An 18757-nucleotide genomic window follows, 5' to 3' on the forward strand; every position below is an offset into this window, starting at 1 on the left:
AGATAAATAAATTTTAAAAAATCGCATCTTGGAGGGATTTTGAGATCACAGGATTAGAAATTGGAAGCTAATTTTTTGGGCATAGAGCCCAATGTAAGATTCCGCGGCCCAATGTGAGGCCCACATTAAAAAAATTAGTTGTTTAAATAAAACCCACTAATTTTTAGTATCCATTTCAGAATCGTTATGAAATTCTGGATTTAGACTTGTAGTACAAAAGCCAAAAATATTGGGCCCAATGTCTGGGATTGGGCTCAACATTTTTTGACAAATAAATAAATTTATAAAATCGTATTTTTTGAGTTTTTGGGGTCACAGGATTAGAAATTCAAAGTTACTTTTCAAATTGGGCACAGAGCCCAATGTAAGATTCTGCAGCCCAATGTGAGGGCCCAATATATTTTGAATTTGTACCACAAGTCTAAGCCCAGAATTTCATAACGATTTTTTGGTTTCAAAGATGTACATCTTTTTGTTTGGAACAACTTTTGTCTTGAACATTTTTTTACGAAAATTCGTACTTTTCGAGATATTTGTAAGTTTTCATACTTTTGGAACATATAGTTCAATCAATATTTTTCTGATTGTTTTTGAAAATAATTTCTTTCTCTTCTGCATAGAATTTATATTAATCAACCAAACAAAATATTAATTACAGTATTGTGCAAATATTTGGCAGCAGTATACAAAATATATACAATGCTTGGTTAAAAGTTGACTTTGAAATTAATATTAGAATATATCGGAGCAAACATGTTTTTCAATATATTTACACTAATAGTTATTTATTAGTTATTTTTAGTTCAATCATATTATGTTTAATTCAAAATAAGTACTTATATATTTTCTATACAGTCAAACATATTTTAGTTTAATTCAGTAATATATTTTTTTTGAAAAAAAAAAATTTCAAATTTTTAACATAAATTTTGTATCATTTAAAGTTAGTACATTTTTGATATACAGTTAAATATATATTAAGTATGAAAAATAATTTCTTTGGTTGATCTAGTATACATTATTTTATTTGTATTATATTGAGCACTTTGAATAAAAATAGAGTAAAAATACGCACAGAATAAACTTTAACTTAAAATGATTTTCGAACGATATACGAAAAATAATTTTTTAGGTTAAGAATCATGTCAGAATTTAAAGGCCTGAGCAGAATAGAAACGTAACCGGAATCGTAATCGCAAACGCAACCGACGACTGAGTTAGAGAAGGATAGACAAATTGTTTGTCTTTCTCTAACTCTCATTATTCCGATTGCGTTTACGATTATGATTCCGGTTACATTTCTATTCTGCGTTGGCCTTTATTGACAATATAAATATAAAATAATTAGTGAAACATCTGAATTGTGACACTTTTCGGGGAATGGTAGCTTTTTTCGATACATGGCGAGGAACTAGAATAAAGAAAAGCAGAGTGAGACAGGTGTCAAAAATATAAAGATACGGCATATTTCGGACGTTCTACTAGAATTCCAGTGGAAATTTAGCGCTATTATTTAAGTTGGCAGTACCGTTCCTGGTATGTCAAAACTGTCAAAACAAATGTTTTCTATTTCTAACCTAAAAACATATTTAATTTTATTATTACGCGATTACAAGTAGTTTTCAATGATATACATTCCATTTGGAATGTTATTTACGTCTAAGAATTATTATATTTCATGAGTTAATGTAAAATTAACGTAGTTTCAAATTGAAACGAGTATTTTCATTTTGTGTATAAACCGTCAATCATGCCTATTATTCTGGTACAACCGAAACAACATTAAAGATAATTATTATACAAAAAATTAATCTCCTAATAAGTAAAAAAAAAACTTCTGTGCTGTGATTTTATACATAAATGCCTTATTTTTGTGTCATAAAAATTGAAAATAAGTCTATTATAATTTTACAAGGGTTACAAAATAACCTCAAAAAGTAGTTTGAAAAGCAATTGTGGATAGTAACCGGAATCGTAATCGTAAACGCAACCGGAAGAATAAGTTGGAGAAGGACAAACAATCTATCTATCCTTCTCTAACTTATTCTTCCGGTTGCGTTTACGATTACGATTCCGGTTACGTTTCTATTCTGCTCAGGCCTTATTTACTAATTCTTCCGTTTGCGATTCCGGTTACGTTTCTATTGTGCTTAGCCCTTAAGTTATTATTATATACATGTTCTTGTGTAGAAAATAAGGTTTTTATTAATAAAGCAAAGTAATTTTTTTCATATAAATACAAGCTTAAATCAATTTAAATTGTAAAAATGCATATAGTTTGAGATTTAGAGTACTTAATCTGAATGTCACATATAAGTATTAAAATTCTTGTATTTAGAATGTTTTTTGTAAATTTTTTTTGTAATTTTATTTTTACTCAAAAAAGTTTTAATTAATTCCTATAACTCATTAAGGGTATGTGGGAACCTCCCACGTGACCTAGTATGGGAAAATGTGTTTTGGTAGTACTAAAACTTACTCTAAAACGAGAAAAGATTTTTGTCTAAAATTTTGAGGGATGATAGATTTGGGTACAAGAAATCTCGCTGTTCTCCGAAAAATAGATAATTTTGCGTTAAATTATTAAAAAATGAAGTTTAAAAAGTGGTATTTTTAAACGAAAATGAAAAAAAACATGGCGGCGCATACACAGACGTTACTTGAGTGTGTCAGTGCTCTAGTAAACAGCGCCAGTACGAGCGAGTGGCCGCTGAATGAACTATGATAAAACACATTATTTTACTATTTACTGCTTTATTTTTATTATTTTTGCGTTAAGTTGTAGTAAATGAGTAGAACAGAGAGATTCCTTGTACCAAACTAAAGCATTTCTCCAAAATTTTAACCCGAAATCATTTTTTATTTCAGAGAAAGTTTCATACCACAAAAAAACGTTATTTGCCCACATACCCTCAAGGCGCTCTCACACCTTTTTGGCTGCCTGCAGGTTACCATGGCAACGCATGAGAGTAAGTGCGACAGAAAATTTGAATATTCAAATTTTCTGTCTCACTCACACTCGTTCGTTGCCATGATAACCTGCAGGCAGGCAGCCAAAAAGATGTGAGTGCTACATTATAAAACATTATTTAGACACAAACAACACATTAATTAAAGAATTACGCACTGTTGTTTCAATTTCAAATAAATTTTCAATATCAAGGAAATAATGATCGTTTGGTGAAATAGGCTTAAATACAAGCTTAAATTGTAATCTAACTATATTTTTTCGCGTTTTTCATTTCTTGAAAAAAATGTTCTTTCCTCATATCTTGTACGAAAATTTTCTGATACCTGTTTAGATGTTTTTCTTTCATTTTATAGTTTTTTGATACGCAATATCTTATGACTACAAATATCCTAGAGTTAGTTTTTGCAAAGTTATTAACGTTTAAAAAATAAAAAATTTTGAAAAAAATATTTTTTTAAAATTAAAATTAAAAAATATATCATCTCACAACGTTACATATATGTTTTAGAACATTATCGATTAATTTATTTTTTAAATATGTGACTTAAATTTTTAATTAGATTTACCCCTATGTAACTTGATATCATTATAAAACTTATGCTTCATAAATAAATAAAATCTCCATGAGGAAGGAAAGTGTTGGTGTAAATGAACACAAATATTCATATTTCAACTTTTGCAGTAGTTTCTATTTGATTTTCTGATTTCAAATTTTTGAAAATATTTATAAAGCAGAAAAACAGAAATTCACAACTAATATTTAATTAGTTATTATTATCATTTTCATTTGATTGTTTTGTATGAAAAAAACTTTCTCAATTTTGAACAGAAAATATTGAATAAGAATAATATTTTGCACGCATATGATGAATTTTGAATAGGAATTATATTATCATGTACTGAAATTTCAGTAGAAATTATATTGAATGGAAAATTTAATAAAAATAATCCTTGCATTGGTATTTCAATATAAGCATTATTATATGAACGAAAGGCGTCGATATTATTTTTTTAATTTCAAATATTATTAAGAATTAATAAAGAAAAAGTTGTTTATATAAATTCATTAATTTTCAACATTAATGAGTTATAGGAATTAATTAAAACTTTTTTGAGTAAAAATAAAATTACAATAATTATATTAATTTTACTTCAATTGTTGAGAATAAATTAACAATAATTTTTGTCGTTTTTGGCCCTTTTGAATATTAGAAAAGCTTATTAACAACAGAAATGTAACTTTCCTCATTAAAGGAAATACAATTAAATATAATATAATATAATCTATTTTCTTCAAATGTATTAATGTAAATGACATTTATATTTATAGTTAAGAGTCCATAATTAATTTAAACCAAAATTACAAATTTTCTTTGAACATGTAAAATTATTTTATAATATATTTCAATTTAAAAGATGATGTTTTGGATTATATTGCAATGCTATTTCAATTTCATCGAAAAAATTTTCATGTAAATAAACCAAAGTGGTAAAAGTAATAAAAATCAAATGGATAAACATTTTCTCTATCGATTAGGTAAATAAAAATGCTAATACCCTCCATAGTGTATCAGTCAATTTCTACACATAATCAATAACGAGAAATTAATTTCTTTTTTTTGAATTATAAATATTTCAATAATCTCTAACTTCGATAAAATTATCTGTAGTTATTTTCAATTAAAACCCAATCAAAAATTTACTAATGGCGCAGTACTGACAAATACTGGCGCAGTATTAGCGCCAGAGTTGGCGTAACTTTGGGATGATAACATTTTACCAGTAATGGTTACCAGAGTTGGCACCAGTATTGGTAGCCACTACTGGTTCAGTACTGGCCGAGTACTGGCAGTTTTGTATTTTATTGTATACGAAAAGAAAGCTTTGACTGTAACAGAGAAAAGTTTCACTCCAGGTAATACTTTTTTGGTATACTTAGGAAAAAGTGTCTGAAATTTTTAGTAACCCAACACAAATTAAATATTAATTAAATTAGTCAACTAAATAATTAATATCTTATTATATAAAATCGAAAACACAAAAAATTTTCATTCCTTCTTATAATATATATTGCAAATTATTATTTTAAAAAATCAAAAAATAAATATAAAAATATGTTTATTATATAAAACCAAAGTTTTTATAATATATAAAAACATATCAGTAAAAATAAAAATGTTTATAAAATAATTATAATGTATATAATTATGCAAATTAACTATATTTAATTATTTTTTTATTCACTTTAATTTATTAATTATTATATCGAATATAAATAAATTAACAATAAAATACAATTACAATAATTTTATTGACCAATGAAATATATAAGTTTGTAGGTTTAACTATTTTTTATAATTTCTATTAAGAAAGGATAATTATATATTTTATATTATTGATAATATAACATTTGTGCTATTTTACGTGCGATTGTATTTAATTTTTTAAATTAAATTTATATTATAAATTTTATTTTAAAAAATATTAATTTTTTATAAACAAATTTATTTATTTTTAGTTTGAGCGTTTAAATTTTTTTTTTTGGTTTATTGCATATCTGAAAAGAAGAAGAAAATCTTGCAAAATTTTCTAGACTTGGTCTCAGGAAACTTTTTGTTTAAATAATTTTACCCGCAGAAGAGCAAAATAAAGTAAGGAAATAGTGTCAGGGTTGGAAACTTGGCTTTTTTAAATAAGAACACTAGCGCCACCTGTGTGCGTACGTGACGAATTTTCTAGTAGTGTAACCTAACTTTTTGTGGCATTACATTTTTGGAGAATCGAAAGTAGCGTCTCCTGTGACTTCGGTGCAATCGAAGAGACAAAAAAAGTTTTGTTTGACTTGAGAATAAACCTAAAAAATGTGTAAAAAAAGCAAGAATTCGGCAAGGTAAGCTTATTGAATGTATTGTGGGGTACATAATTTAAGAAGAAAAAAAGTGAAAAATCGAATCGCGACACATGTCTGGTTATGGTTAGCACAATTCGAAAATGATGCTTCTAGTTAGGGTTGGACACCCATATTAATTATGAATTTGACACAATTTATAAATAAATATACAAATAAATTTTATTTTATTGATATTTCAGTGCAAAATTGTGCCAAAGATATTAGAAAAATAATACTTAAATTGTGTAAATTTTGTTCATCATTTCATTGAGTTATTTGGAACAATAAAGCGTTATTTTTTGTAATTTGAGTTCATTCCTTTTTTAAACCCATGAAGCTTTACAATTTGTAAACAATAAGTAAAGATAAACATGAAAAAATAAGAATAAAAAACATTACAAATGTTATTTTACGTTTTTACCAATAATGCGTTTCGATTTTCAAAAAGTGTCCAACCCTGACTGAAAAGTCCAACCCTGACTAGATTTTTTTTTTAAATGTTTATAACTTTTTTAATTTTGGACCAATCAATTTACGGTCTACAGCAAAAGTGTTCCTCTTTTGTAGATCTTTCCACCCATATACGACAATTGACTGAATTTATCTAAACAAAATATTTATAAACAAAAAACTAAAACTGTGTCCAACCCTGACACTATTCCCCTACATTTTAATTTTGAAAAATAAAATCAAGTTGAAAAAATTTTTATGAACAAAATATTTAAACAAAAAGATTCATCGGGTTCACTCTAGAACTTTTTGTAAACTAGTATTAATCAAAAAGAAAATCTATTTGAGCCAGTACTGGCTCAATATCGGCTTAGTACTGGTTTGACAGTACTGGAAGGGTGGTACTGCACCAGTACTGATACAATGAAAATACCAGTATTGGTTCAGTACAGACTGCCCAGCCTGGGTAGCCAATACTGAATCAGTACTGCGCCAGTAGTCAACTCTGGTATAAACCGAAAAAATAATCCTCTTGTTTCAAGAGGATTACTCTTATTTCAATGCATATTTTCCTCTAGTATACGCTGCAAAAGAATGTCCTCTAGGTTTAAGAGGATTGTCCTCTATATGTAAAATTATTCCTCTTAATTTAAGAGGATACTCTTATTTTAAGAGGAAAATATCATCTTAAAAAGAACTCTGAAATAATAAAAATGCAATCATCTAATTTGTATGTCATAGATATAATCTATAAAATTAAAAGGAATAAAATTTGTTATTCCATGATTTACATCTATTTGAGTATAAATAAATTGAAATTGATTTTAATTTTTTTGAATAAATCAAGTAAATCTATTTTTAATAATATTTTTATGCGCAAAACATATAATTCATTAAATTTGAAAATTTATTTTAAATAAATTTTTAAATAAATTTAAAATAAATAAAAATCGTAATAAAATAAATTTTTAAATAGTATAACCTCAAAATTATTTAAATTTTCTTAAAAATTATTTTTAAAAATTTCTTTTACCTACAAAAATAGGCACGTATTGTGTAAGTTGCAACTCTATCAAGATATTTAAAAGATTATTATCCATTTTGGTTTATTCCCCTTTTTTCACGCACAGAAACTAAAACTTTTTCACGTATGATTTGCGATTTATGACGCGACGTAAATGATATGACGCAATCATCTTTGCGCATGAGCGACTTTCTATGGGAAATCCTCTTAGAATTTAGAGGAATATTCTTAAACATAGAAGATTATTCTAAATTCTAAGATTATTATTTTTATTCTAAAAAAATTATTCTGAATATAAGAGGAATGCTCTAGAATAGTCCTTTTGTTTCGAATCCTCTTGAAATTAGAGGAAAATATTCTTATTTAAAGTGTAATACTCTTGTTTTAAGAATAAAATTCAAGAGGATTCTGTAAGAGGAATTTTTCTCTGAATACAAGAATATTTTTTTTTCGGTGTATAATACTGAAATTTTTGGTTGGGAAGATTTACAAAATCTACTGTAATTATATGTATATATAAATACACAATAGTTCTGCTGTTATTTGAATTGTCTAGTGAAATAGATTTCATTTCAAAGATTCCTTAACTGTGATAATGTACAGATACAACAATCTGGATGCCTTCAACAGGAAATTGTGGTGAAGAGATAACTCACTTTCGACCTCGTTCAGCAGACTTCGACGAATTTTGAATGGCAAAGGGTAATATGTAGGTATAGCCATGTATATATATATATATATATATATATATATTTATATATATATACATATGTCACACAAGTAAAGCTTGCAATTTATATGTTGAAACTGCTCTTATCGTCCGTTCAAGTTTTAAAATAAATTCCTCTTTGTGAAATGTGAACTTTGTTGAAAAAATTAATATTTTATGTTGGCGAGATGCTCAGCAGCGCGCACTCAATGACGATACTGGGGGAAGGGGGGAGGTTTAGAAAAACATTCGACCCCAATTTTCCACGACATTTGTCGTTTTTACCTTTTTTTTCTGTATATATATAGTATATATAGAAAATGCTTTTCATAAAATTTCAACATACACCCGATGATTCATATATTATAAACTGAAGAAATAAATTATTTATGTTTTTTTTTATTATATTTGGGCGATTTTTTTGTATCCTTTGATGAGTTCTTCTTTAAGGGAAGTCACCACCTTTATTTTGAGTTATTTAAATTTTAATGATCGCAGAAAGTTATATATATATTTTTGCATTATTTCGGTCCTAAAAACATACAGGATTGTCAAAAAAATGAAATTTTAATTTTTGAAATTAAAGTCTTAAAAAAATTAATAGTAAAAAAAATTAATAGTAAATTTTACTATTTCTAGAGTAAAAATTGCCAGAAATGCGCAGTAACAGCGGACAGTTCAGGTTTTACTTTTAACACAGAAAATTAAAAGGCATTAAAATAAGCTGCAACACTTATTATTTTAATCCAATTTTGCTTATTTTAATACCAAAATGGATTAAAATAAGCAAAATTGAATTAAAATAATATAAGCGTTGCAGCTTATTTTAATGCCTTTCAATTTTCTGTGAAAGTATAGTAAAAGTTACTTTATTCGTTTTTCAATTATCCTCCGTGCATGAATTTTCAAAAATTTTAATTTTTTCAAAAAGAAAAAAAATTCTAAAATTGTCAAAAATTAAAATTTTATTTTGTTTTGACCACCTTATATGTTTTTAGAACCCAACTGATGTAAGAAAAAAAATATAACCTCGTTTAATAATTTAAATTTAAGTGGGTCAAAATTAAGAATGGTGCCTACCCCTCCTACTAATTTGCATCAGAATGTTGCAATCGAATCTGGTGGAATAAAATCAGATAAAATTAAAATCAAAATCAGCCTAAAATTTTAACCGTGAATGTTACATTTTGATAAAAAAAAAATTATTCAGCTACGTGTGTATGAAAATTCTAAAGAAAAGTTATTTCAATCTCATGTCACAATGCTACATTGATTTCTTTGCAAATTTATTTGCAGCTGCGTAAGGAATGATGTTCCAGAATATATATATATATATATATATATATATATATATATATATACAATTTTTCTGCTTTTATCGAATTGTATGTTATTCTACATATGTGACCTTCTTATATAGAAATCAAAAGTTCGATATTTTGCTTTTTCCGAATAGTAACTAAAGCTGTGTCATCCAATACTTGCTTTTTTTTAGTAAACTAGTGCACTTGGATGAAATAAAAATTATTGTGAAAAAATCTTTAGAAGTTATCTAATAACCTCACCAACTGCATATAACAATGTTCTTCGCCTAATGTTGCAAAATATGATGGTTGGCGCGTTAAATGATAAGGAATATACGGATGCTAACTAAATGCAATCCAAACTTCAGAAATTGTCTTAATTCTTAATAATGACCCTGGAGTCACATTTTAAGAGGTTTAGGAAATATCTGCATATCCATTTATTCCACTTGTGGTAGATTTTACTAATTCGAAAATTTTATGTTCTGTTGAGTTGACTAAAAAGCTATATTAAAGCGTTGAGATAACCATTATCAAACTTAATTTTCAATTTGAAACTACGCTAAAATTTAAAATGTATATCAAAATTAATCCAACAACACTAAAAAAAAGAAGATTTTGTGTTTACAACAAAATCGTTTGGTTAGATAATTTTCGTTGTCGCAACCAAATTTTGATTGACTGAAAAATAAAATTGTAGAGTTACCCCAACCAAACATTTGATTAGACCACTAACATTTTATTTTTGTCCACTTTCGGCGATCGTAAGTCAGAAGATAATGGTTCTATTAAAAAGTGCTTCATACATTTTTTTTTTATCGAGAACTCTCTTGGGATAAATATATCATGCACCTGATATAGATATAATTGAAATGATGTGAAATTTTTGCTTGCATTAATATTAACGTAAACCTTTATCGCAAAAGTAAACAAAATGTTTTTTATATATAGTTACACTTGGTTTATTTTTTATCGCGACACGTAAACACTTTCGTAACGTAAATTAAAAAGTATAAAAATGCATTTCGAAAAAAAGTTTTCAAAAAAGTTTAGACAATTGAGAGAACGAATTAGCGGTAAAAGTGCAGTCATTAAAAGGATTTTAGGGGGAAAAAAAAACTTTTTGGTAAATTAAATTTTTGGGGAAAAAAGGTGAGGCGAAATGGATTAACAAAATCCTTCAATCTAAATTTTGTAAAATCAGAATGTTGTGTTAGGTATATATGGGTATATATTTCTTAAAAACTACACAGTAAATTGTGGGTTATTAATTTAAAAATCAAAAATTAATCCATATCCAAATATTAAAATTGCAAACTTAAAAAAATCAACTTAGAAACGTTTATTTTTACCTAACTGCAAAAAATTTAAAAATCCAATAAAATGGATCATTTTAATCTTTTGTGATATAAATTTAGGTAATCTACAATGATTTTTACCTCACAGTTTGCTGTAAATATTTAGAAGTTATTTATCAAAATTGTTTTTCATTTCTTATGTTATAAATTTTTTTTCTTTTTGAACCAATACTAGAAAATACTAAAATAAGACATTAATTTAAATATTTTTTTAATATCCACATCAACTAAGAATAAATAATGTGAAATATTGAATCTTAAAATTGAGATACTCGAAAAAATTATAAAATAAAATTAAAAATTGTATATTATTAACTCTTTTCAGTTTTCTTAATAAAAAAATAATTTTTAAGTATTTTTTTGTTTGCTAATATTTGAAAAATTTAAAATTACAATCAAGAAATAATGTTTAAAAAAAATAGTTCATCCTGAGTTTTTGTAGTTGAAACACAATGAAAAAGAAAACCAACACTGAACCGCCCAGAACATGATGATGGAACATCGAGTAATAAACTAGTTTACTTTCTCCTCCAATAAAGTTTGTCAATATATATTATTTTGTAATAAAATTGCAAATATATTTTTACCCTTTTTTTTGTAAGAATCAATAGAAATAAAATGTTATTTCCTTTAACAAAAAAAAATGTTTAATAACAAATTAAATATTAAGATCAGCAAAAATGAAATAAATTGTTTAAATTATTTGTTAAAAATTCTTTTACCTTAATGCGTGTAGCTTAGGTATATAAAGAAAAATTGAGATCAAAAAATTGTTCTCTACTAAAAAATTAAAGTTGAATTAAAAATGAAACAGGAATAATTTTTTTTTTTATTATTAATATTTAGTAAGTTTTTTGCTCTTTTGTTTTTTATATATGTACATGTTTCATATACTTATTCGTGTCTAAAAGCTGTTCTCTTTTATGATTCCTATTTCGAACGTGAATTCTTCCGCTCTAGAATTTTTTTTTCTTTTATAAAATATATAGCTCAAAACCTTAAGGGAAAATTTTCTGCTTTTTTCTTTATTTTACATTAAAAAAAAAAAAAAAAAAATGATAAAAAATTCAAACTTTTAACAGTTCCAATTAGAATTTCTTTTTTTTTTTTTAATGAAAAAAATTGTTTCGTAACAAAAACATCTTGTTAAAGTTCGTCGTCGTTTGCTATTTCAAAAATATTTTATCCTTAATAATCTAATGTTATAATTTTAGTGAGGAACAAACTTTTCGAGAAGTAGAATATAAGATTTCTTTAAGTAATTGGTCAACTTTAAAACTCCTTTAAAATGATTTTATGGGAAAACTTTTTTTTTATCTATATCAAACCTACTTTATTCACATCAAAACTCAAAAGTATAATTAAACAACGCTATAGAAATTTAGAGAATTCGAAAGAAGTTGAAGATTTGATATTTTCAATGACATAGTTAATCTGACTTTAATATTTTATGATTCTTTATGATTGATAAATGTTATATCAATTTTTCAATTTGAATTAGTAAAATTAGTGGAACGTTACTGTGAATTTTTTTTTAGCAATATTCTATTGGAATACTTTTTGAGTCGGACATAGATATTGTTCTTGAAACATCTCAAGCAAAAATTAAAATTTTAAAATTATTTGAATAATAAAATAAAGAGTAAAATGTTAATATAAAATATAACAATTTAAAAGTTTTTTTATTATTATTAATAGCAAGTCGGTTCTTCGATCCAGCTGCTCAATTAATGTAAAAAGCAAAAAAAACCCTGAATTTTGAATATCTACCAGTGCTGGCTTATTACTGGTTACTATAATTTTGCCCGTATTGTCAAAATACAGAATTACTGCTAAATTCCCGTATTGAAACAGTACTGAGCCATTACTAATGACCAGTACTAATAAACGTTATCATCCCAAACATATGCCAGTATTGGTTCAATATTGTCGATCAGTACTTTGCCAGTACTGGCGCAACACTGCGGCGGTTGTAAATTTTTCTTTGGGATAATATTTTGTTTTTTATTTTTAATTTTTGATTTCCGTCTATTGAAATATCTATCATATTATAACGAAAAAAACTTTTATTATATTAATAACTAAATATATTTTCGACTCATTTCTTTTTAATATAGTGTTTTTTTTGTTTACATTCAATTTTTTTAAATTTTCGATTACTTGAAATCTCTTAGGTATACACATATTGTCGTATAATATACGTGAATCCCGTTTCTTTTAGTCTTTAAGAAAGCTATTAGGGAAGAAATTTTTTTACTACTTATTGTTATAGGATTGCGAACTTGCACATGGGTCACTTCGAAGGCAAGGCAGAGAGCTCAGTTCAACAGTCACTTTTAAACAGTTAACTTTGCAAGGTAAAGTAATAAAAGTAAGTGCTGCGAGTGAATTGCATAAATAAAAGTAAATCAATCAGCTACCAATCGAATTGTTACTTTAAAAGCAAATGTATATATATATGGGGGATTCTACAAAAAGTAGGCATTTTCATCTAAACATCTCATCATTGAATTATTTTCACCAAAATGTCATTTAAAGATCCCTTAACTATATATACAAAAAACAATAATTGTATTACATAAAATTAACCCTCTAATTACTTCACAAACCTCTCTATACCCGGTTTTATAATAAACGTTCAAATAATTCGTAGAATAATCAATCTCGCCCCTAAAAATTGTTAAGGGCAGGTCAAATTCTAACCAATTTTTACATAGAACTTCAAATGGGAAAATTGCATCGACTTTGACCTGCCCTTAAGGGTGATTTCTACACCTAAAACCATTTTTGGGCCAATATAAAAAAAACAGAAGTCTATTATTTTCCAATGAACTAAGGTAAAAGCACCAGTACCTGGACAATGCAAAAATTGGAACCAGTAGATGGACAGTAGCAAAAAGAAATTAAAATAGCCCTCAAATTAACTAAAAAAAATTTGAGATATTCTTTAGATAATTAGCTTTTAGGCAAAATAAAATTTATTAATAATTTTAGAAGTAAAAAAAATATATAAAACAATTTCTCGAAAATCGCTGTCCAATTCTGCCTGAATTGACTGTACAAGTTAACCTATCGCTATTATATATATTATTGTACCCAATAGTTGAACAAAGATTTAATTCAATTAAGTCAATCAGTTTAATTAATTTAATTAATATAATTTTAATTAATTAATTATATTTTAGTTAAATTATTTAATTTATTAAATAATCAAAATAACTAAATAAATAAATTATTATTTAATTTACTTATTTAATGTCCAACTACTACGGCTTTCGAAATACCATGTCCAACTTCTGCTGCAAATGTGCAATTTCATTATTTCATGATTTTAATTTAATTAAAACGTCAATTATTATTAATTTTGTCTAATTAGTATTTTTTAAAGGTAAATAAAACGAAAATACAAACGTTTTATCAATTATATTGAATTATCTAAGTACAAAACACAAATAAATTTGAGACCCCTTCAATCCCGTGTGGAAAAGTCGACTGGGCCCCAATCTGGTCCAGACTGAATTTCCCAATGTCCAAAGTGGGCAACCCAGACAACGCCCAAACTGGGCGCGTAACGCTGTTCTCAAAGATTTCCCAAGGTTGGGAAATCCCAGCTGGGGCCAGATTGAGTTATTCTATTTTTATTTATAATTGTTAATTAATAATTATATAAATAATTTAACAACAAAAGAGTAAATTAAATGAAGAAATATAATTTCCTTTTAAATTAAATTGTATTAAAGATGACGACTAACAAACAATGTATATAGTAAAAAAAGTAAAAAAAATATTTATATAATTTAAAAATTAAATAGGTAATAGTGTATGTATTAGATTTTCAAGTTTTGGTACAACTTATAAATTAAAATGAATCGAACCTACGACCTACGGACTTATGGTTTAACGATCTAACCACTATGCTAACGACGCGTACCTGCAGACAAGTTTTAATTTCTCAGTATCAAAGATGTGAAAAATATGATTAGGTTAGACAATAAATTAAAATATAATCACTTACTTAATTTCATTTATTTTAATTTAACATTTTTACCAGTAATAATTTGGATTAATAAGTACCAAAGTATAGTTGTCGTTGAAGTCAAAATTTTGTTCAAATTATGTTCAATTATTATTAATAAATTGAATAAAAATAGGAAATAAATGATTGAGAGTGGGAAAGCCCAAACTCAAAAAACGACTAAGTTATTATTATTAATTAGCTTAGTTAAATAAATTAAAAACTAAGAACTTGACATACATTTTATTTATTCAGGGAAGGTATTATTTAAGCATTAATATAATTAACTTAAGTTTTCAATTTCCTTATTTTTCCTTAAATGTGAATTTTGCCCATATTTTGGCTTTTGGAAAAATCTCCAAACGGCATATCAATTAAATATAAAAATAATTAACTAGTTTTATTATTTCTCAAGTTTTTTACTTATTTATAACAGAATATTAAATTAAATTTCAGTTTGGGAATACTTTGGGAAATCCCAGTTGGGGCCAGGTTGGGTTGACCCAAACTTTGCCCAAGTACAATGAAAAAGAAAAATTTTTTTCAGCTTTTCACAGGTTCGCTTTTTTGTATATTTGTTTAGCATATTATTTACACAGAAAAAAAGGTGGATAAAAAGTTGTAAAGATACAGGATGAAAGTCGTTAGGATACAGGGTAAAGGATAAATTTGTGATGGATAAAAATGTTACTAAAATATTACTAGAAAAATGGATGTCATATTTGAGTAAACTGTCTAATTTTAATAAAAATATTAGTAATTTTACACTTAACTTATTAAATCCACAAATTTTTTATAAATAAGTACTTGTATGTGGAAATATTTTGCCTATAATTATTGTCTATTAATAAAAATATCTTTGACCAATACAACTGACAGCTGACGACAGTGCGTAAATAATCAGAACTGGGAAATTACAACTCAACGTCTGTATTGTTGCACGAAAGCAGAGTTGGGTAGTAACTGAATTTTTTGTGCATATTAGGCTCTGTCAGACGCCACAATGTTATTCTTACGGGGAGAAAATTTGTTTCCACATTTATCAATTTTATTCATACTTTAAACACGGAAAACGCTTGTTGACATATAATAAAATTAAAATGTGTGTTGATAATTAATTTTGTTATATTTTTGATTCAATTGCATTTATAGATTCTCTGAATTCGTGATAAAATATAAATTTTGAGGTTAGGGGTGTTTGTTTACTAACTTGAAATCTTTTACTGCTGCGGTAATTCCCACTTAAAATATATATTTTATATTTTTTTTAATAACATGCATACTGGATATTGTTTAATAATGTTAAAATGTAATAAGTAAACAAACTTTTCTAACCTCAATATTTATATTTTATCACGAATTCAGAGAATCTATCAATGCAAATGAATCAAATATATAACAAAATTAATTATCAACACACATGTTAATTTTATTATATGTCAACAAGCGTTTTCCATGTTTAAAGTATGAACAAAATTGATGAAAGTGGAAACAAATTTTCTTCCCCGTAAGAATAACATTGTGTCGTCTGTTTGTTATCCCTCCAGGCCTCTGACGTCATATCTTGAACTCGAAATATCTCGATGAACTGACACAGCCTAATATGCACAAAAAATTCAGTTACTACCCAACTCTGCTTTCGTGCTACTATACAGACGTTGAGTTGTAATTTCCCAGTTCTGATTATTTACGCACTGTCGTCAGCTGTCAGTTGTATTAGTCAAAGATATTTTTATTAATAGACAATAATTATAGGCAAAATATTTCTACATGCAATTACTTATTTATATAAAATTTGTGGATTAAATAAGTTTAGTGTAAAATTACTAATATTTTTATTAAAATTAGACAGTTTACTCAAATATGACATCCATTTTTCTAGTAATATTTTAGTAACATTTTTATCCATCACAAATTTATCCTTTACCCTGTATCCTAACGGCTTTTATCCTGTATCTTTACAACTTTTTACCCACCTTTTTTTCTGTGTAAATAATAATTTAATTAACTTAATTCTTTTATTTCTTTATTTTTCAAACTTTGGGAAGCCAAGTTGGGCCCAGATTAGCGCCCAGTCTCACTTTGGGCGACTTTGGGAAGATTTCCACACGGGATAGCGTCCAGGTACTGGTGCTTTTACCTTACTTGTATGCAAAGTTTCAGGAAAATCGACACCCCCCTAGTGTTACTTCACAGAAAATTAAAAGGCATTAAAATAAGCTGCAACGCTTATTATTTTAATCCAATTTTACTTATTTTAATACCAAAATGGATTAAAATAAGCAAAATTGGATTAAAATAATAAGCGTTGCAGTTTATTTTAATGCCTTTTAATTTTCTGTGTTGTTAGTAATAATTTGTAAATATTTTAAAATATAAAAGTGTTGTAATATTAAAAAACGTGCTTAAATTAGAAAATTAGATTTTAATTCGCAAAAATGGTTTGAAAAAAAAATGTGATAAGATTTATTCACAATAATAAGTCAAATGATACCTGGTAATTCAAGGAAATTTGATGTTCTCCTTTGACGACCTCGTGGATGTGCACTGAAATTTAACGGACCAACATCCTCATTGCTGACATTAGACAAATTGGATGCTTGACTGTCACGAGATCCTCGACGAGATGCAAGATAAGCTGTAACACATCATAATAATAATCATAGTAGTAAAAAAAAAGAAAGGTATGTTTTTACTGACAATTTTTATTAAATAGAAAAAAAAAATTGATATTTTCATATTCATGAATTTTCAAAATAAGCTTTTTGTTAAAGAAATTCTTAATTGTCAATCAATCTCAATTCTTCCAAATGAACCTTCATTTTGTAGAAATATAATGGAAAAACTAGAGACTCGAAAATAAATGAGATAAAAAATTTTGTTTTTATAGGAATAATAATTTTCATCAAACTTTTCTTTCTATAAGACGATGAATACGCAAATATGAGATTGGAGTTGAAAAATGTTTTAATTGATTAATTGGCCATTTGACCTTAATTTAATTAGAGTGATAAATTGGATTCCACATTTTTTTTTTTTTTTTAATGAAAAATTTCTCGAATAATTTATTTCTCTAACTTTTAAGTAAATCAATGTAATTAGTTAGGAATATTTACTAAAATTCATGAAGAAATTAAATATATAATAATTGTTGCAAATTATACGTATAAAAAATATAGTTTTCATTTTTAAACATCAAAATATTTAATCCTGAGCCATTGATGTACCATTATTGAGCCAAGATACGTATCATAATTGTGAAAAAATTTTTACTATTTATTTTTATTTGAAAATTTTATTTTATATTTATTTAAAATTTTATTTATTTTAAAATGTATTTCTAGCATTTTGCACAGGGATTCTTTTGAAAAATACACATAAATAAAAAAACGGTTTCATGGTTGATTTGAAAAATTAATTAATGAACGCTCTTTTATTTTAATATGTACCTACACTCAAAATTTTTATTTATTTTTTAAAAATAAAAATAAAGAAAAATCTGAGATAATATATTTCGCTTTTTGTGCAAAATGCTTGAGGGACCTGTATTATATGTTATATATATATATATAAAAATTACTATGCAGCACTGAGGTGAGCAGAGAATATACTCCGCATACTCTTTCTAACATCGCACATTTTTTTTTTTTTTTTTTACTTTTTTAAACGCGCGTTTTAGCATTTTAAACGCTTTCTGAATAAAGTGAAAAATGCTCAGCGACCTTTTTAGATTGTTAAATTTTTTTTTTCAAAGCAACTGTTAAAGAAAAAAAATGCAACTGTTTTTTTAATATTATTATTTCATTTTTAAATGAAGCATTTTAAAAAAAAAATATATATATATATATATTTAGTAAAATTACTAAAATGCGCCTATTAACTTTGCACGTTTTGCACCTTGGACAAGACACTTCATAAAATTCTTTTAGTACTTTTATATGTGCACAGAATATATTTTATTTTTGAGAAATAAACGAAAAAAAATTTAAGTTTCGGAGAGTACACAAAATTTTTATATACTTATAAAATCACTAAT

The 18757-nt window shown here is 26.0% G+C and overlaps 1 protein-coding gene across 1 annotated transcript in view; it reads right to left on the bottom strand.

The window, feature by feature from the left end:
* Positions 1–18757, bottom strand: part of LOC127278031 (uncharacterized) — a 124739-nt gene that overhangs the window by 84703 nt on the left and 21279 nt on the right. The window contains exon 2 of the mRNA XM_051299527.1: positions 17216–17359. Within this exon, the coding sequence (XP_051155484.1) occupies positions 17216–17359 (144 nt within the window). The remainder of the gene's footprint in view (positions 1–17215; positions 17360–18757) is intronic.

This window comes from Leptopilina boulardi, unplaced genomic scaffold, assembly GCF_019393585.1.
Source record: "Leptopilina boulardi isolate dan_hultmark-lab unplaced genomic scaffold, ZJU_Lbou_2.1 LbouV2_194, whole genome shotgun sequence".
In the NCBI taxonomy this organism is placed as follows: domain Eukaryota; kingdom Metazoa; phylum Arthropoda; class Insecta; order Hymenoptera; family Figitidae; genus Leptopilina; species Leptopilina boulardi.